Here is a 20,544-nt window from a genome sequence, read left to right as displayed (position 1 = left end):
CATCCAGATGCTTGTTTTTTACCCTTTTATCAATCAGCTATACTACATGCATCTTGGTAAATTTTGGCCACCCATGGGACTTTAAGACCTATTTATCTCTGGAAAGATTGCTGTACTTTGTTCCCAAGCTTACAATTTTAAAATGCAAGTAAATAGTATGGGGTACAAGTATGGACTGAAAACATTACTTAACTCTAAAACTATAAATTGCATTAAAATATTACTTAGTATATTGTTTAAATATATATAGACACTTGATAAGATATTTATAAAGACTATGACATTCTGAAGACTTGAAAAATATATTTTTGCTGTAAATATGGAGAGTAGTTTTTGCATGTCTTATTCATAAACTATGGATGTAAGAAGAGGCAAAAGTCACAAGCAGTGGAAAAACTTTAATTTCTATTGAACTCGGCTTTTCCCTGTATTCAGCCCCTGGACCATGCCTCACAGGATTTTGCTAGTAGGATAAACAACCCAGTTTTGCCATTAAAGAGACTCTCTAGTCTTAAATTTCAGTGATGTTATCTTAGAATAGAACAGCCAGTTGCTGAATGATCAGATGCTTATTCTGAGCCAGGTACTCAGGGTTTGGTCGTAATGTGTTTCTGAATTTAAGCTAATAAATTCTGTCAGCTCTGACCTGTATCTGCACTTTCAACACACTCTACCCGGCATAGCAATACCTCTGACTTGACTGACATGCTAGCTAGCCACTGTTCCCAGTGTCCAGACAAAACTGCCTAGACTAGCCCTAATTCTTCATTATTACTTACACAAACGTAGAATACTGTGTTCTTTGCTTAATTCTGAGTAATTCAAACTATGAATTTTTTACATTGTGCATGTCAGGTGTGATATGCTATATAAAATAAAGTGAATTTAAGACTGGGGCTTTTGTTTGGGTTTTTGTTTTTGGGGATTTTTTTTGTGTGTGTTGGTTTGGTTTTTGGTGGGTTTTTTTGTTTGTTTGTTTTTGGGGTTTTTTTGGGGGTGGTGGATTTTGAGCAATGTTCATAAGGAAGTAATTGGAGGTAGCAGGATTGGTACTAACTAGTAAAGAATATATCAGTTCACAATTAGTTCTGTTCTAAATTTCCCAGTTTAATGCTGAATTTCCTCTGCTATGTATTGGCAGTGTTTTTTTACTGAGGCATGAGTTTGTTCCAGCTGTCATTTCTGATGCCGTCCCTATGTCTCAACACACACCCCCAGCACTCTTTGGCGGCTAAAAAAAGTAACTGTTCAGTCATACCAGGGGGATTAGATGGCAAGTGGCAGGTACAGAATAGCTAGATTTTCTTCTTTTTTCCCTGTAATTCTTCCTCACCTGATTTAGCTATTTCTTTTGTTTTTTATGCCTCTCAGTAATTTCTCTCTCACTTGTAGAGTTAGAGCAGGGAGCTGGAGGGTGGTCTTTCCCCCGTGGTGCTCAGAGCACCCTGTACCCAGAGGTGTACCTGCACTGTCAGGCACGCATGGCTGGGTGCAGGGCTGGGGCTCTCCTGTGCTTGTGCTCTCATCCACAGCTGTGCAGCTCTTGTACAGCTCCCCTTTCCAGGGGATGCAGTTCTGGGGGGGGCTGCTGTGCACATCCTGACCTTGACACAGCTCTGAGCTCTGGCTGCTTGTGGTCCCCAAGTGCCCCTTCACACTGCGTTTAATCTCTTGAAGCTTACACTTCTGGGTGTAGAGACCTCCTGGAAATAGAACTGCCTCTGTCTGGTAGCTGTTTCCCCTCTTCCACAGATCAGAGCTTAAGCACCTTCTTTCCAGCTCCTCAGCCTTGCTGTGGGGCCTTTGGTTTGCCATTCACCTCACTGTAAATAGCTGGTTCACGTCGTGCAAACATGTGCTTGATGTGCCACAGTATGAAAAAAAGTTCAGAATTTACAAACGCATATTATTCAGTAGCAATACGTATATCTCTTCTTGCCTTCCCCCCCCTATTTTTTCCCCTCTTTCCACACAGAGAAGCTGAGGTGCAGCTTTCTGTTTGATGCTGTGCCATATAATAATGGCAGAGCTGAGAGAGAAGAGCTGTGCTTCACAAAAAATTATCTCTAACACTTCTTTATGCAACTTTTATTCACTTATGTAAAGGTAGTGGTTCCAGATTAGCAGCAGATCAAGTATTAGGTAGTTAAATTATCTCTTCTGGCATCTATTAGGTATTGAAACTGGTGTTGTCAATATTTAGGTGTGGATTTTAGATGTTTAGTTGTCTGATTAATTTGTTTGTAACCTAGAGCAAGATGTATTTTAGTTGGGAGCACACCTACACTGGTTACTAAATACTTGTGCCAATTCTTATTTGATATCCCGCATCGTTAAAATTCATGGTGTGCCATCTGTTCTTTTCATCACTAGTCATATGAGTGGTCATATGAGTGTGTATTCAACTGTGTCCAAAAATATTCCAAGGAAATGTTAGGCAAGGAAATATGGGGAAAAAGTACTACTTTGTGTACCTAGGCTTTCCTAAAAGTCTATTTTCTGGATGGCATTTAAACCACTGTTTTGAAGGTAATGGAGTGTTGCATAATCCCATGGCACAATGCTTGAAGAAAATAACGCACATCCTCGGTATGAAAGATGCAAAGAAATTTGTACTGACACTGTTAGAACATCAGTGTACTCACTAACTCTTAGAAACAGTATTTTTACTATGTTATGACAGTTTCCTCTTCTATATGATGCCCTAGGCCAGGCTGATGGGAATTGTGAAGTCCCACTGAGTTACAGTGGGACTTCTTCTGAGAACGTTCTAAATGGTTATTAAATGCAGGAGAAAAGCTTGTTTTACTAGTACCTTAGCTTTGAGGGGGAGGTAAGATATAAAGAGTTTAGAATCACAGAAGGGTTAAGGTTGCAAAATACCTCTAAAATGAAGTCCAACTGTTAAACGAGCACTGCCATGTTCACCACTAAACCATGGCCCTGGGTGCCACATCCCCCCCATGTTTTTGAACACTTCCAGAGATGGTGATTCCAGTACTTGCCTGGGCAGCCTGTTCCAATGCCTGAGTATTCTGAAGAATATTTTCCTAATATCCACTCTAAAACTCCCCTGGGTCAACCTGAGGCCATTTCCTCCTCATGGTGTTGCTTCTAGTTCTGGGAGAAGCAGCTGACCCCCACCTGGTTACAAGCTCCTTCCAGGACGTTGCAGAGTGATATTCCCCTGAGCCTCCCTTTCTCCAGGCTAAACACCCCCAGATCCCTCCCCTGTTCCTCAGAGCACTTCTGCTCCGGACACTGCACCAGCTCTCTTGGCTTTCTCTGGACTTGCTCCAGCACCAGATACGGATTTTCATAATGGTAGATCCTACCAAGCCTGGTGGTACAAGCATTCAGTGGTGCTCAAATTATCTTGCAAAAATCAATCCATCTGCCCGTAAGTCACACTAATCTTTTGTATGAATCGTTTAAAGCGGCAAATACTTAAATCTTGTGTTGAGCTGCTTTTAAGGTGTTACAGTTCTTCTTGTCATTTGGAATCAGTATTTGTTAAGTTCAACAGTGGTTATTTCTATTGATTGCAAATGACTTAATACAGGCATCAAGGAAGAGGAATATCTGACATTTATTTAAGGTTTCACACAATTTTTTTGGTGAGACAATATGATTTTTGAATACTGTTCTTGGCAAAACATTGCTCTTGAACACTAAACATTTGATAACAAATATTTCTATTTCCCTCATGCACCTTCCCCCTGAAAAAAAAACTATAGTACATGTAATATGCAGGTTCTTCCTGCTACCTTTTCCCCTTTAAGTTAATCCTGAAACATGCCTGTGGAAGGAAGTAAGCAAGGAAACAGACTTGTTCGTGGCCATGAAGGGAGTGATCTCAATGAGGTACTAAATGCTGACTGTGTATTGTTAAAGCTGACATGCATACGAAATTGCTTGGAGCCTTCTGAGGAAAATTTGTTTTAATTATGTTTCCTAAAGGGGATCTAATACAGTAATGCCTGTTTAGCTTTTAAATCTGGAGTAATCAGGGTTTTTTTCCAACTTTCATTTCTAGTGATATTTTTGTTCAAATGAATCGGTGTCTTTCGTCCCCTAAGCTTTATTTATAACTGTCTTTTTATCCTTGCTTACAAATACTTTCAAGCTGTTTTTGGAAGGCTTCTTAGAATTCTTACAATCTGCCTTTAGGCTGTTCCCAGATTGGTGTGTTCTGCACTCCATCACTCCTGTAGTGGAACTGCTGGATACAAAGATGAGTAGTAAGATGAAAAAATCATGGCATCTAATTTCTTGGCTTGTTTTTTAGTTAGCAGTAGCTGCTGAACCAAGGATATGGTTTTGATTTGAATAATAGTAATGAATCTTCTGGGTTTTTTTTTTTCTTTATAAAGGGTTGTTGAAAGGGCATTCAGAGCTCCAGAATTAGATCTTGTTCTATGTTGGTAGGGCCTGATCAAAAGTCTGTTGCAAATAATCAGAATGTCTCCTTGGGTAGATTTCATTTGGGTCATTAATAGTCTTCTCTTCAGTCCTGCATTATGGGTGTGTTAGTAATTTGTAAAGAAGTTTTTACCAGTATCTTGTACCATACTTTGAGAAACCTGGGTTCTGCAAGTCGTCTTATAAGTCTTATTAAAACACACTGTTAAAATGAAATCTTGTGGCTCTCTCCTCAACTTGAATTGGGAACTTGTATTGTGGCTTAAATACTTTCTATGTAGTATTTGGGGTTTTTTTCTATGCAAAATGATGTAGAATGGCATTAAGGTGAAATCTTGGAACACTCTGATTTTAAAGAGAGTCCAGCAATAATTAAGTTTCATTGTAAGAAGGTGAGTGACCTATTACTAAGTGAAATGGTTATTTAATACCTTCTTTTCTTTATTTTAGCAACTGAAGGTTCTGAAACGCAAGATAAGAAAGTCACTTCAGGACAAAGCAACGCTGGAACTAAACCAGGTACACTATTCCACATGCTCCATGTTTTAAGGCTGTTTGCCTCAATGGTGTATGGAAAACAGCTGTTACCACAGGAACTACTAAAGTTTGTTGCTTTTGTACCTCACTTACTGTTTCAGACAAAACTGATATCAGTGGTTGTTCATGTTTAGATAGGCTGGAATATGTGATTGTTTGCAAAGAAGCAAAACTGGAAAAATCTACTTATATTTTAGAATAGCTTAGGAATGAGGGTTGGGAAGTGAGAAAAGACAATACAGAAGCCACTGTATTTGCATCTGTGCTTGAACAGGAATTACGTGCTGTAGGTAAAGATTTGCAGCTTTATATAAATGTGCCTCAATTCAGGCGTTTCCTCACTACAAAGCATGCCATATTCTCTAACACGCTCTATACAGTGGGCAGATGTTTCTCATTGCTTCACCACACCTCATGGGTACATTGTGTGGATTTAATTCACTTACACAGTTGAAAATGTATGTACTAAAAAGCTTAATGAAGTCCTTGGTGTCATGGGTCTGTTCCACTTGCGTGCTTAGACCAAGATCCGGAACAGGACTTAGATATCTAAAATCTGCTTGTGTTGCAATTCAGGTACCCCAGATTAAACTGTGCAGTTAATAGTGATTTTGCTTAGATGCCTGGGAAAGCAGAGGTGCTTGTGTTGCTGAGGACTGTGCCCACTGTAACATCATCCCCCTTTCCAAATCCTTGACAGCTTTGCAGCTCAGGGATGTTTTGTACTGGCAGACACTTCCCTATCCCCAAACGGGGTGCCTTTGGTCTGCGTCCCCAGAGGGAAGGAACCCCAGCACTGTCTGCGTTCAGATCACCCCATGCCTTCTCTGCCAGGCACTCTGGGTCCTCCACAAAGCACAGCAATCACAGCTGCTCTCAGTCAGATGGGCAGTGGGAAAAGGAGGAGAAAATAGAGGTTATATTACCTCTTTCCACAACTCTTTGTGTTGGACAGTGTTCAGTGCTTGCTTTATTCTGCAATAGTCTAATCCAGTTTTCATTGCTCAGGAGCATGTCCTAGCTGTTCCAATGTTCCCTTCATTTATGCTAGTGTGTAGAAAGGAATCCAAAATTCGTAGGGCTGGAGCGAGGGAAGGCAGAGTGGAGCTGATAGCATGAGCCATAAAAACTGGTCACATTTACAAAGTATATATGACAATTGTTAATTTAGGAACTTAATTTCTACAAATATCAATTTTACTTAAGAGTTTGTAGAGTCTTAGTTCTATAGAAGACTTTAAAACTTGTTTCTTCCTATTGTTACCATCATTAGGGACAAAAAGCTGTTGATGTTTCAGTGCTGAATTTCTGCAAAATACTGTTCACAACTTCCAAGATTTCAAAATTAACCATTAACTTATTAAAATGAATTCTGAACACGCACTAAATGTTCTAAATATATGGACATATACTGTTTTTATATGCAATTTAGAGGCTTAATTTCCAGCAGCAGGTACAAAATTAATTTATCCTGTGTAGAGCTATGTCTTGTTTATTCTCCAAATATCCCTATCATACAAATGCTTAATTCCATGCCTGTTACATAAGTGAAAGGAAGTAGGTTGTTGCGTGAGAGTTCCCACATATTGCAGCATAACCAGACTGCAACTTCCAAAGTAGCATGTGGGCCTTCCTGGAGTGTTGTCTCTTAGGCTTTGCATATGCCCAGTTGGCAATTATTTCTCTATAAAATGAGAAATTCTTGCAGGATTCGTTGTAGCTGACATGTTTCCCACTTCCTTTCACAGTAGCTTAAAGCTTATGTTCTGATGACAAATATGAGCAGAAGAGAGTACAAGGAACTTCATTTGTTTGTCCTGGTGTTCCTACTGAATGAGAAGAAATGTCAATCCCCCAGGTATTTGCCTGGTGGATTTTTAAAGAACAGGGGCATGAGAAATAAAATGGGGAGCAGTCCCAGTGTTGTTTCTTGTTTTGCCACAGTTTGAAGCTATTGATGCTCTGCTCTGGGGGTGCCAGCAGAACATCTGAAATCAATGCAAATGTTGGAGCTTGGGGTTGTAGCCAAACTATGAAGGATCATTTTGAAGACTCTAGAGAAGACATTTTAATTATCAGTGTAAGACTTACACCCATAATATGTGCTCCAGCTTCTAGCAGAGCAAATGCAATGATGGTCTGCTACAAAGGTGTTACCCTCATCTTTGTGCTAATATTGATTTAGCTCTTTGTGATCCCAAATATATGCAAAATCGCTTGTTACTGAAGACGCACACTCTGCATAGCCTGCAACTTAATGTGAATTCTTTAGGATTGTTCTAACATCCTGGGGTGCTGGGAGAGGGGCTGTTCTTGTGTGAACACTATCAGGTGTGTGATATGGAAAAAATAATTTGATATCTTCGAACAGAGTGGCAGAGGGCAACTTAAAAAATTTATTTTATTCCTTCCATTGCTTATAATTAGGAATTCTTAAGGGAGACCTTTTCAGTTTGCCTGTCCATGTAACCCTCCTGCCTCTTTGAAGAGTTGTTGCCTCTCCCCAATAGGGAAATCTCTCTTCTCAAGAAAGGGAAAAAAAAAACCAACTGGAAGGATGTTCTGAAAGAAGCAGGTTTTTACATTTTCCCTCAGTGTCTCATCATTTTCTGTCAACTCAATGTTACATTGACTCTGCTGACAGCCCTTGAAGGGAATCCTTGTTTTCCAGGGAAAATGTGCATTATTCTGCAAGCACTAATTACTCACGCCACAGAAATTCATGTTTTGTGAATCTTGTGTGCCAGTCACCAGAGGGAAGGAATATTATTACCCTTTTGACCTGTGTCTGTGTGCTAAAGGGGCTGCGTGTGAGTCAGCGCGCTGCTGAACATCAGCCAAGTGCAGATGTACACCGTGCAGTGGGCAAATCTCTGCCATGGCCTGGCTGAGCATAGTGTTGTGAATGGCAGCACTGTGAGCTAGTCAGCCAACATGAAAGTTCTCTGACCTGTAACTGGCTGATGGATTACCTTTGTCTTTGCTGGTGACTTTTTCGCTTGTTGCGCCTTTCATTGGGGCTGTCGTGTTTGAAGGTTCTCCCTGCCAGCTCTGCAATGGGTTTTCTCCTCGCAGCTGTTACTTTGCCTTGCTATTAACACTCTTAACTGGGGCTCTAGTCTGACAGTTGTTGAGATAATAGTTTTTCACTGACTAGAGTTCAAGAGTAATTAAAGTGTACATAGCTGTTGGTGAGCTGGTTCACCCAAGAAATCCTGTCATGCTTATGCAGAATCCTCTGTTGGAGGATGAAATGCACATTATTATTATTTTTTTTAACCTAATTCAAATAACTATTCAAAATTAGTCTAGCACAGCCTCACTTCAGGGACTTATTTTGCAAATATATTTACCCTCAGATTTAGGACCCAAAAGTTTGCTAATAACTTTTTCATAGGTATGCAGCCTGTACACGAGTAGGCTGTCTCAACATGTTTTTACAAGCTGCTTACATGTTAGTGAAAAGGCTCTGCTGTCCTGTGAGCTTTCACAATGACAGTATTCTAGGTAGTTCTTTATCTTAAAACACTTAAAAACTGAGTTCCCCTCAATACTAAACTAAATCAGACCATTTATTTATACCCAGAAATCTTTTTTATTTTTCTGTGGGTTTTTTATTTATTGTGTTCTTATGCAAAGCAGACCTTTTCAGTGCTACTGAAAAAAAAGCATAAAATTAAGAGCTTTCCAGGTTTAACAGAACAGGCTGAGTAGGAAATTAGTTTTGGCAGCATGCTGAGATGAATTGCTAACTTGGATTTTGTTCCCTTTGTCTGGAAGAGCTCCATTGCTGAGACTGGAAGTCGGATGCTAGCTGTTCAGCACTTTGCTGTCTTCCAGAACCATCATTGAGCAAGTGATGTTTTCCAACCAAACCTGAATTTTAAAGTCAAACCTGGGCTCTGACACAGGTCTTCCATATTATCCTCAGTCTTACTGCTGTGATCCAATTGCAGATGGCTGTGAAGTACTCATGTAGTTAAATTTTAATTTACAAGAATAGTTAAAGCTCTGATCTTACTTGACACGTTATACCAGTCCATGCATGTGATGCCTCACTGCCTTTAATATATTTGCCAGAGTTTTTAACATATGTGCACAGAAACATGTTTTGAAATCAATATCATGCTGTTTCCAGAGGCTCAGCCAGAACTACTTTAGAACTACTCAGCGACACCAGTGTTTTGATCCAGTGTGTTTTGCCTGGGTGCTGAGGTTCTTGTGTCATGCTATAGGGCTTATTGGTTGTTCTGAGGCAGTATCAAGGGGAAGACAATGCTTGATTATAATAGACTTTCCCGTGGATGCATTTTGGAGAGATTTTATGGAATAATAAACAGTATTTTTTCAGAATGCTCTCTAGCAGTTGTTATTTCAGGCTTGGAAACAAAATAAAGCTTCTTCCTGGGCTTTCACAAGCAGTAGCCTTGCTGGGTATTCACAGTTACATCTTAGTCTTTTGCATCTTAAAAAATAAGAATGCGTTCTAATGATCAGTTTTCTGGGTTTTTTAAAATAAGATGGATTTTTGAAAACATAATCTATTTTGACAGATCAGAGTTCTTTAACAGCTATTTTCCCAAAAGTTTGGGTTTGGTGGTATTTGATTCTATGCTATGTGCCTAATATTCCTCTTTCTCCATTTGTAGATCATCCAACAGTACTAAAGGTTGATGACAGGCAACGTCTTGCCAGAGAACGGAGAGAAGAGCGAGAAAAACAGCTAGGTAAGGCCCTCTGATTTTTGTTTGTTTGTTTTTAATGGACTGTGGTTTGCATGCACTGTTCTTGCCAGTTTACTTTTAGGGGCAGCCAGCAAAATGATAGTTCTAGATATGCAATAGTGCCATTTTAGATACGCTACCATATCTTTAAAGTAGATCTTTTAGTTCATCAGTACTATATCTCTCACCTGTTCTATGAATGTGAATGAAAGTAGGTTTTATTCTGAAATCATGCAAGAGAGCTTCGCTGATGTAAATGGAATTTTGAAGTTTTAGAACATATTACCAATTAAGATTAAAATGCTGAACACCATAAAATAGAATTGAAGAATATGTTGCCAATGTATTGTTTGAATTTTTTTAATGTAAACTTGGGGTACCTTTTTTAGATCAAACCTTTAGTAGGTGTCAAATAGGTGTGCTCAGTATCTTACATCACCCGTGCCTGCATGTGTATGGCACAGTTGAAGTAACTAGTGAAGGCTGCTTAACAAGTGACTACTGATGGGCAGTGTACTGTATATGGTGGGGAGAGAATTAAGAATTATGTGAAGCCAGATTGGCGTCTTTCTGAACAATCTTTATATGTTTGACTGCCACAAAGTTCTGTGGTAATTGTGAGGTTGGGAAATACAAGTATTTCCTCTTTCCTGTATGTTTACTCTGATATCTTTCAATGCCGAGTTGTTCTTAGAGCTTGAAAAACAGAAGTTCTTTATTTCCCATTTCTAACTTCTGAAAGTTTATTGAACTATAATTCCAGCCAGAATTATGCTGCTTTTTCTAACCTGAAGAGCCATGATTAATTGTCATCTAGGTCTTGACAGCATTTATATCCTCCCTTCTTTACAGCACCTTATAACATTGCTGCAGCCATGTATGAATCACTAGGATTGTTTTGGAGGGGAAAAGGAAAGCTTCAGTTTTGGCTTGCTCAAGGGGGTAACATGACAGGATGTTTGATAATCCCTGAAAAGCTGCTCCTTGAGTTGAAGTTGATGGTATGTGTAGGCTTAGTTTCTTCAGATTTCAGAGAAAATGGATGTTACTGGCCCATTTTAATTAATTTTTTACAGATGATGGTTCCATGTCTTGAATTTGTTTTTTTTTCTCAGGTTTCATCCTTGTACAATAACAGTGCTGTACTCAAATGCAGAGAGAGATGCTTCCCCTGAATTTGCTCAACTCTGATTTTTCTTGCTATTGATAAATGAGTATTTGTTACCAGAAGGACATGACTAATGTTGAGAAGAAATGTGTCATTTTGTGTGATGTGTTTTAAAAGCAACATCAGGAGTTTTTATAAGTTGATGTGGAATCCTTCATTTCCAAGTGGGAGAGTTCTGCAGTCCCTTTGTTGTACTGAGAGTACTGTGTGTTCATGCTTGAAGAATGATTTAGAACTAACAAGAAAATTGAAAGTCACATTTTACTTTCATCTGTATGTTTGTCTGCTATGATTTGGGAGCTATCTCTTGAGATTTGTTTTCCAGTACAGCAAAGCAATGATTTTTACAACAGCATACAACTTTATTTTCTCTTTTTTTCAGTGCAGAACCTAGATGATCAGTCACTCATGTGGTGTGAACCACAGTAGAGAAATTCCTAAGCTGTCTCTCTTAACCATTAAGTTGTATAATATTGTTACATAAATGTGTCTTGCTAAAAATTAAAGTTGGATTTTGTTAATACTGGGACATCAGCCATGCAACAGTAAAGAACTGAAGGAGGGAATTTTTTTTTTCAATAGAATTAGGTTGGATTTAAACTTAATTCCTTTCTTTTTGATTCAGGGGATCTGTTAGGTTTAGCAAAAACTTCTATTTAAACAGAAGTTGAGAATTTCAGTCCTACCTCAAGTAAAATTATTCTTTGCTCTTAAAGAAAGGAAAGGACAGTGTTCAATTCTTTAGGTATAGAGCTGGTAGTAATTTTGTGTTGTACTTTCAGCAACTTGAACTCCTGGAGGTCATGTTATTAGTCTTTCCACGAAAATTAAGTTGTTTGACCCTTCTGTTAAGAACATGCGGAGTACCAGTTTAATAAGGATTATGTTTCTTCATTGGGCAATATTCTGATGTTAAAGGAGAGTTCATTTAAGACCATTTTTCTTCTCCCCCTTTTTTTTTTTTTTACTCTCAAGTTTTTTTTCTATTTCCACTGTGCTGTGATAGATTTGGCTTTACTGTGGTAAAGTGGGGTCGGTGTGTGCTCTGAACTCTCGCAGATTTGCTTGCGCCTGGAAATAGTATTTTAGCAGTCTTATCCTACTTAGCACATTTGGGTGTCTAAGTCTTGTTTTTAATGAGAGTTTAGAGAGTAGAAAATGCTGTAATTTTTGTTGTCTGGATGTGTATAGCATATATGTGCTGGGTCTGTTGGTATCTGCTATTTCCTGAGGATCGTGTTGAGCCACCTAATTGAAAAGATTAAAGAAGCTTCTACAAAAATGCCCCTATCACCTTTAGTATATACATGTTTTGTTTTGGACCCTTCTTTAGATAACACAGAAGATACAGGGACACAAACAGCAGATCACACCATCAAGAAGGAATGGTTGTTTCAGTTCCTTCACTGTAGGAAAGGCATTGCTTTTGAAATGCCATCCCAACAATTAAAAAATATGAATTCTTTGACTTTTTTCTGTACAGTTCATTTTGCATGACTAAAGTTGTATCTATTTCAGGGGAGACTTTTTGCTTCAATTTTTTTTATTTTCTTGACCATTTGGTCATGTGTGTGTTGTCAATATGCATATTCAGACCTTTAAAGGATTATTAGGGTGATCTTACTGGACTTTCTATGTAATGCTTGTAATTGTCTCTTTAGTATCCATGTTTTCATTTTTGTGCTCTTCCCACTAGTGCTCTTTCCCACAGCACTTACATGTAAAAGTTAATATCTGTCCTTTAAAATACAGATAGCAGATCTCTCTATGTGAGACCAACCCTCTTGGACTGTGCAAGACAGAAATCCCAAGAGAGGCAGTGGTAGGTGAAGGTGACAGCTGTCAAGTGGGTCTGTTCCCAGAGGCCAGAGAGAAGGGAACTGTCACACTCTGGCTCCAGTTTGGCACTTTACATGTGTCAGGCTGAGCAGCTGTGTTCTGGCACTGGCTGCTGAGACACAGACATGTTGGAACTCACTTGTTAATGAAGGCAACCATGGTAGATGGCCTGGTCAAACTGAAAAACATTACTTAAAACTGCTGCTTTTTCATCATGCAGTCTTTACCCTTATCTGCCGTACTGATTGTATCTGTACTGCCAAATTAGCAGCGCTGAAGAGCATTCCCTGGTGCTAAAACTTAATTATTCCTGCTCTAAAGCTGTTATAATGGATCCTGGCAGGGTGTTGGCTCCATCCAACTAGCTGTCTGCTTACTGCTTCCCAGACAAGGTTTGGGAATTGGCTGGGAAGGTCCATGGGCTTTTCTGCATGTACTGATTAGGTGTTGTCACCATTTTGGAGGGTAGAAATTTAGTAGTAGAGGTGAAAGTTGTTCCATGCCAGTTAGTCTTTGGTTCCAGAACATAGACCAGATCCTCCCTCACTGGAAAAATCAAAGTGTGTTTTTGATTTTTGATTTGAACAGGGAAAATAACTGGGATTTTAAAATGGGTTTCATTCTGGTAGCCTTAGGCAGTGACTTACCAAAAAACGAAGAATTTCCTTTTTATTACTTATCAGTATCTTGGTCCCTGATCCTTGAGAACACTGTTTTAAGTCTCACTTCTGTGCATGTTTTATCTACACTAATCCTGCTTGAAGACTGATCTTTTTTAAATCAGAATTATGATCCTGACAAGGACACATGATTCATTTAGTTTCTGGTGTTGGGAACAAAAGATGGTAATACTGCTTTTTGACTTAGCACACTTCCTTAAACGAAGAGTGATTAATCTTAGTTCTTAGAATATGTCTGAGTTTCAAGTTGGCTAAATTCATTAAACTCTTAATACTTACAATGCATCAGCACTGAAATAGCATTTTAAAGATCACATTATCATACAGAGTCCTCTCCCATTTGAAAGTGATCATTGGCAAATTAATAACATTAATGAAAATTACAATTTTTTTCTGTGAGTAAATTCCTTCTGGTCTATTTTCTTTCCTGGTGCTTGGGGGCAGAACTTTATCCAACAGAAAAAAGCTCCATAGAATCTAGAAATCATTGACCCTAGCATATGAATAATTTTGGGATCTCCTTGGAGAATTTGAATGTTAAAAGGGTTTATAAGACAAGAAAACAGTTTTTAGGAAGACTAGTTGAAAAATTTCCGTGATAAATGTCCCTCAGAACATGGTTACTGGGGAAAGGTCGCCTTAGAGAATCTCACATTAACTTCACCTTTAATTACAGCTCTGAAGTTCACCTTCTAATTCGTTCAGTCAGCCACTTCTGTGTAATGTCCCATTTTTAGGTATGGTTAAAGCATCACCGATCCATTTTACTGCTAATGCAGCAAGGGGCAATCCCAGCCTCAGTGCAGAGCTGGCAGTGAGCAAAGGTGAAAGAGCGGTCAGAGGAGAAAGCCCTTGCTGAGGTCAGTGCTGTAAAGTCAGAAAAGATAAAGACTGGAAAGTGTGACAAAATCTGTAGGATTTTGGCTCAGGTAAGCTGTCCATCTGAGGTGGGTTCAAAAGGCAGACTGAGAAAGCATGGTGCTAGACTGACCTGCCTTTCTGTAGGCAGTAAACCAGAAGAAATAGGACTGAAGTGAAGAGACAGAAGCAGGGACAGAAAATCTGGGGGCACATTCTTTGTTTCACATTGATAAACAGAAAATAAAGGCTTTGACACTTAGGGCATGCTCCTCCTTCCCTCACAGCCTAAAACCCCTGCAAAGTTGGGGGGGGGGGGGTTGGTTGAGGAAAGAAACAACAAAAATTATTTCCTAACAAGAAACATTCATGGTTTGTAGCTAACATCTTCCACACTACATTAGTTAATTCCAGTGTAAAATTAATTGGTTTCAAGTCTGATGTGTCTCTTAATATTGGACTGTCTCTTTCTTGATGGACCTTGTTTTCTCTTGCTCTGTTACTCATTTGAGAAGTGTCAGAAACACAGCTTTAATTATGTTGCTTTGTAATCTAATCCAGCATTACTAGTTTGCAAACAAGCAGAAGGTATTTAACAGCATGTCTAGGGCTCAATTTCTAAATCTTGTTTTTATGCTCTAATTTTGCATCCTTCTATCACATGGCTGTGTTGAAATGTATTGATTGTACTAAGGAATGGAATCGAAAATGGATTGGGCTGTGACTTTTGTTTGTACTTTCCAGCTTTAATGTAATTGTTCCTATGGAATTGAGACTTTCAGCATGCAGGTGAAACGGTTTCATCATATCAATGGTTTCATGTGGACTGCAGTCTGAGCCTGCATTCTGCAAAATTCATGAAAATTCAGACCCTGATAGGAAGGAAAATTGGTCTTCTTGATTAGTTCTTCTGAAACATGTCATTTGAAGCTGTGCATAAGTGGAATTATGTGGCATATTAATGTTTACCTTTAGTATTTGGTGGGTAAGTTCCTTCCTTCTGTTGGTCCAGGTGCTAGAATTGTCATCCCAGCTGCTTCTATCATAAGAGATCTGTATCAATCAATAAAGGTGAAAGTTGTGATATTTTTATTATATTTTTATTTATATTAATATATTTTATTATATGTTGTATGTTTTATTATAATTTCTTTTTATTATCTTTTTTTCAGTAAAATAGTACAGAGAATTATCATTGTTTGTATAACAGAAGTTTGTTCACGTACATCTGACTTCAGTATTTAGCCATTATAAACTAGCAAAAAATCCTTTCTTCTGTGAAGAAACTGTATGCTCAAATAACTGTTAGTAAGTCATAATAAGTAAATTAAGATTAAATTAAATCAGTGTGTGGTCAGGGTATATTTTAATACATGAGGAGAGTTAAGGATATTATGTGTGCCTGAAGAGAGTTCAAAAGGTTTTCCATTTACCTTGGTTATTCAAAATGTAATAAAGATTTCATTGCGAAAATCAAGTTAATACTTCTATTTATCATTTTTCTCATAGCTGCAAGAGAATCCGTCTGGCTAGAACGAGAAGAGAGAGCACGGCAACATTATGAAAAACACCTAGAGGAACGCAGAAAGAAACTAGAAGAGCAGAGACTAAAGGAAGAGAGAAGGCGAGCTGCCGTAGAGGAAAAGCGAAGGCAGAAACTAGAGGAAGATAAAGTAAGAACAAATGTCCTGGTAACACTTTTCAACTTCTGTTGCCATAAGATGCAGTACTATTAACCTTTTTCTCCAAGAGCTGATGTAAAGAATGGAGCATGAGCCACAGTCAGAATACAGAGTGTGTGGAAGGATTTTAAGCCTTACTTGCACAGGTATGGCTTCTGTTTTCTGTTATTCTGACTCAAATGCAGTGGAGTTGAGCATGCCTGGATTACTTTGTATGGCACTGCTGAAATTCATGCAGAAAAACAAATTGGGTCAGGTTTGTATGGTTATTTTTAATTCTTAGCCATTCAGTTTAAGGGCAGTTAAATACAAGTTGAAAAGAAAAGAAAACCTTTTCAAAAATGAATGTGTAATGAAATATGGTCTTGGCTGATTTATCTCAGTTGAATTGGGAAGTATGTGCAGTGTAAGCCTATGTAAGTCACCTAATCCTTGTAGGTGTTTTGTTTCCTATCTCTCCCACTCTTCTAGTATTTAGTAGATGGGACATAGCGCTAGGATGTGTTTGTGTAGAGGCAGGGCCAATTAACTTTAATTTTTAATTAAAAATTAAAATTTACCTTTTCAAATTTTAAGTTAACATTCTAACTTATTTATGGCTTACTTGCTACTTAATTTTGTTCTGGTCTGCATGTCATAGTAGGCAGCACATAAGCTTAAACACAACTGTAAGACACCTACTTGTTTTTGTCCATGTGGATGGAGGGTAGCAGGGTTTGATGAGAAAATAAAGTTAAAAATCTGGTAGTATCCAAATGTATTGTCCTGTTGTACTCAAGGAACGACATGAAGCTGTTGTACGTCGCACAATTGAAAGAAGCCAGAAGCCAAAACAAAGGCAAAACAGGTGGTCCTGGGGAGGAGCACTACACAACCGCATTAACAACGCAGGTAAAGAGGGAGGCTTGCTTTGCTCGGCACTTTCCCTTCCCCACCAGTCAACTGGAGTTTACTTTTCTTCTTCTGAAAGGCAGGATGATTCAGTGTATGTTAGTTTGAATTCTTTGCTCTTGGTCCTATTATTGCTAGCAGCGGCATGTTTGTGACATTCTCGTGTAGCAAAGAGGTAACAAAGCAGAAAGAATTCTGAAGAGAAGTTACAGCTTGTTTCTGGAGTTGATTTATTCTATTCCTACCTTGCTACAGCTTCTGGCTTCTGCTGCTTTGCTGTTGTTCCTGTGTGTATATGTGGGTGTGCTTGTGCTGTGTCAATCTTGTGATACGAGCTACTGTGGCAAATGCTAGCTGTGTGCCTCTAAAAGCAGGTCTGGTGGAAATGACCAAATACTGAGGTTAAAGTAGACACAAGGAAGGAAAATCGTTCTTTGTAATAAGCAGTCTGTGCCTTGGACTGAAATTTGGAGAAATATAAGTACCTTTTCTTCCCCTAAAGAGACTTAAAGGTTGGAAAATTAAGTGGATTTTAGCTATATGCTTTTTTCCTCAATTATCTTCTTCAGCTTAATTTGCCAGTCATTAATGTGTATATGCCCTGTTCAATGTGAGTCAAGCCCCCCAAAAGAGAACTTTTCTTTTACTTCTTTGAACAGAAAGTGATCTATATAGTTCTTTTCTTCCTATTCTAATTTCAATGTGTCTAACCTCTCATCAGGGGAGGGGAAAAAAAAGTTGGAAAAGAATGGTCTGAAATCTTTGTCATATATAAATTCAATAAACAGTTATTTTTCATAAAAGGTTACTTTTTTGCTTAACTTTGTATAACTTATTTGATTTTTATTTGATTTTCTGTGAAAAATCATTGTCTTGCATTCTGTCCCTAGGTTATTTTTTTGAATCATCATTCACCTTTCTCGATTTAGCAGGCCTGGAGCACCACTTCAAATCTCTGGGTGGTGCTAGAAAACCTGGTACATAATGCTGTGTTTTGTTATTCCTTTACCCATAGCTAGTTCTCAGGAAGTGAGATCATCAGTAACTAAACCACCCTCATGTAGTTGCAATGCATGCTTAACACCATGCTGATAGATTAGAACTGTTGTTAGTACCAGATATTTCATTATTATTTATTTTTATGGTGGAGAGTTACTGCTGGCTGACTCGAAAGATTTGGCACAATTCACTGAAATGAAGCATAATATTCTATCTACTGGAATTCAAGGAGAGCAAATTTGAATATTTTGTTATTTTCTGAAACCTTTTTGGCATACTGCACGTAGGATTTACAATTATTTTGCACATGAACACAGACACATAACCAGCTGCCTTTGGCTGTTTCATTGCTCATGGGTATTTTAATTCCTTTTTTTTTTTGTTGTTTCTTTTTTGTTTTTTTTCTTTTGGATAAAGAAAGCAGCAATTTCCCAGGCAATGGATTGCATTTGGCCTATTCTACATTTTGAGGATTCGTACTGCCAACACTTGTATGCAAATCCTTATGCTGGATGTCATTCATTTAAATAAGGTTCATTGACACAAGAAATGTTGTCATGCCTAACAGCAGAGGTGATTTTCAATATTGTCGTTTGTCATCTTCAGAAAGCCAGTTTATGCAGTACATCCTTTCTGCCAGGTGTAGAAACCTGTACTGATGTTGTGTTGTCTCTCAGTGGAAGATTAGATATGAGATCAAAATCCCCATCCCATTCCCACAAATATCGTTCTGTTCTCAGGAAGCCTGAGCACCCTGTCTCCAGTAGCGACTTGAACAGGGCATTCTCTAGTTTACCCCATAGATCAATTTGGGATCATCTTGCCAGACTACAGAGGTCTTGTTCTTAGTTATAACATTTGGATTTCTCCTTTTTAAAACCCATTTCAGAGTTTTATTCACCTGCCAGTGTCCAGTCCGCCAGTTCTCTGCCCTCACCAAGTCATTCCAACATTAAAGTTTGCAACTAATCACGAGGGGTAGGAAGAATCTTTCTTCAGTCCAGCCAGTTATAGTGAATCCTATTTGGTTCATAGATCTGGGGAGAGTTAAGGTACTTTTCATATGCTCTATTAAATTTTTTGTACACAGGGAGTATAATTTAATCTATTGGGACAGAACAGGTGAATACACTGTTAATACACTTGTCATAAATAAACAATGGCAAATAATATTTCAGCAGCAGTATCCTTAATGCTGTCATTGTTCTGAGTTTGTATCTGCTTTGAAAACAGTGTACAGTCACATTTTTTCACACATAGAATATGAATCAGCAGAGCAGTTAGGCATATGCTCAAGCCTCATTGCATTTCAGCATGGTTGAGTGCTTTGCTGAGTAGTGCTGGGGTTCAGTACATGCCAAAACATAAGCAAAAGCAGAATTGATTCTCACAGCGTCTTTTGGATGTCAGATTTTCAGATGAAAATTTGTAATGGGGAATGTGTAGTCAATGCATGGAGTGTGGAGCTCTTTTTGTTTGGGGTTGTTGTTTTGTTTATTTTTGAGAGAGGAAAGGAAGGACACAGCAAACTTCCTTTGACACACATATGCACAAGGTGTGTGCAGTCTCTGTTCTTGAAGTAACCATCACCCCCTCAGCAGGGCGCAGAGGCTGACTGCAGCAGTTGTGCGAATGATGTAATACTGCTCTGAAATGTAGAGAAACTAAAATCAGATGATAAATTTTTCATGTTATGTATGCCAAGTAGGTGCATTACAAGTACTTTCTGCAGAGGCTGATTTTTTGTAATCTGCTAAGGTGTGTGCAGAGTTGGATTGACTCACTACAACTTCATTCTCAGCATGCTGAAAATAACTCTACGGTGGGTGGTTTAGCACTTACAACTGTGGGATTTTAAACTTAATATTTTAATTTCTTTTGTGCTTACCCTCACTTCCTCTGTGCACTAGTCTTCCCTTAAACTTTCAGCATGGTATTATTGACCATCTGCCTAGTAACAGTGCCCAGTCACCTTTGATTCAGATGCCAGGGTGTTTTTTTTAGTGAATAGCTTTTAGTTTCCAAGCATCTTGGTCCTTCCCTGAAGCTTTCTGTTATGAGTCGTGAGCAAAGATTTTCTGACAATATTGAAAGTCTTTAGATTGCAACCCATTGAGTGATAATGAACAGAATATTTTACACACTTGAAGCTTAAACTATGTTGTGCCCAGTCTTTGAGTCACCTGTACAACGTCTGCTGATAAATCCATTCTACTCTGGAAGTTCTTGTGGTAGAGCAGGAGTGACCTAGTCCTGTTTTCCTCCTCCCACTAGTGAGCTAGGAACTTGCACTATTGCATGCGGGCTGTCAATTAGCATTATCTCCATTTGTTTTAGATCGAGACAGGCGGTCTGTTTCAACAATGAACCTTTCGAAACATGTTGATCCAGTCATAAACAAGCGGCTCTCCTCCTCATCTGCAACATTACTAAATTCTCCAGACAGAGGTACAGTTTTGAAGAAAAAAGGCATTAAAAGAGCAGCAAGAAAGAATGTTCTATACTGATGTATTACTTTGCACATAAAAAAAAAGCTCCTGAAGTCATTTTCTGTACTTATCTGAATGGTAGTGGAAAGACTTCAAATGTGACAAGTAAATAAATGGTTGAACATTTTTTCCTGTGAGAACAAATAATTCTTGTTCTTTAATACAAGAAAACTTACCTAAACAATTCTGCTTTAGCAAGTGATAAAAGCAGTGCTTCTGTCAGGTTTTTAGTAAATGAGGTACAACTATTGAAAG

At 38.5% G+C, this 20,544-nt stretch overlaps 1 protein-coding gene across 11 annotated transcripts in view; it reads left to right on the top strand.

Annotated features, from left to right (window-relative positions):
• The window catches only part of MAP7 (microtubule associated protein 7), a 97,110-nt gene that overhangs the window by 45,489 nt on the left and 31,077 nt on the right, over nucleotides 1–20,544 (top strand). For 5 of the 11 annotated variants that reach the window (XM_088053071.1, XM_088053068.1, XM_088053067.1 and 2 more), the window contains exons 2-7: nucleotides 4,873–4,941; nucleotides 9,609–9,686; nucleotides 15,738–15,901; nucleotides 16,690–16,801; nucleotides 17,692–17,778; nucleotides 20,138–20,248. In XM_088053071.1, the coding sequence (XP_087909197.1) occupies nucleotides 4,873–4,941; nucleotides 9,609–9,686; nucleotides 15,738–15,901; nucleotides 16,690–16,801; nucleotides 17,692–17,778; nucleotides 20,138–20,248 (621 nt within the window). The remainder of the gene's footprint in view (nucleotides 1–4,872; nucleotides 4,942–9,608; nucleotides 9,687–15,737; nucleotides 15,902–16,689; nucleotides 16,802–17,691; nucleotides 17,779–20,137; nucleotides 20,249–20,544) is intronic. The other 6 variants (XM_088053074.1, XM_088053069.1, XM_005518471.2 and 3 more) reach the window with 2 other exon arrangements.

The sequence above is a fragment of the Pseudopodoces humilis genome, chromosome 3 (genome assembly GCF_049639895.1).
Source record: "Pseudopodoces humilis isolate 2021_Gansu_Grassland_sample_001 chromosome 3, ASM4963989v1, whole genome shotgun sequence".
Lineage (NCBI taxonomy): Eukaryota > Metazoa > Chordata > Aves > Passeriformes > Paridae > Pseudopodoces > Pseudopodoces humilis.
Note: the sequence above shows the minus strand (reverse complement) of the source record. Positions and strands in the feature narration are given on the sequence as shown.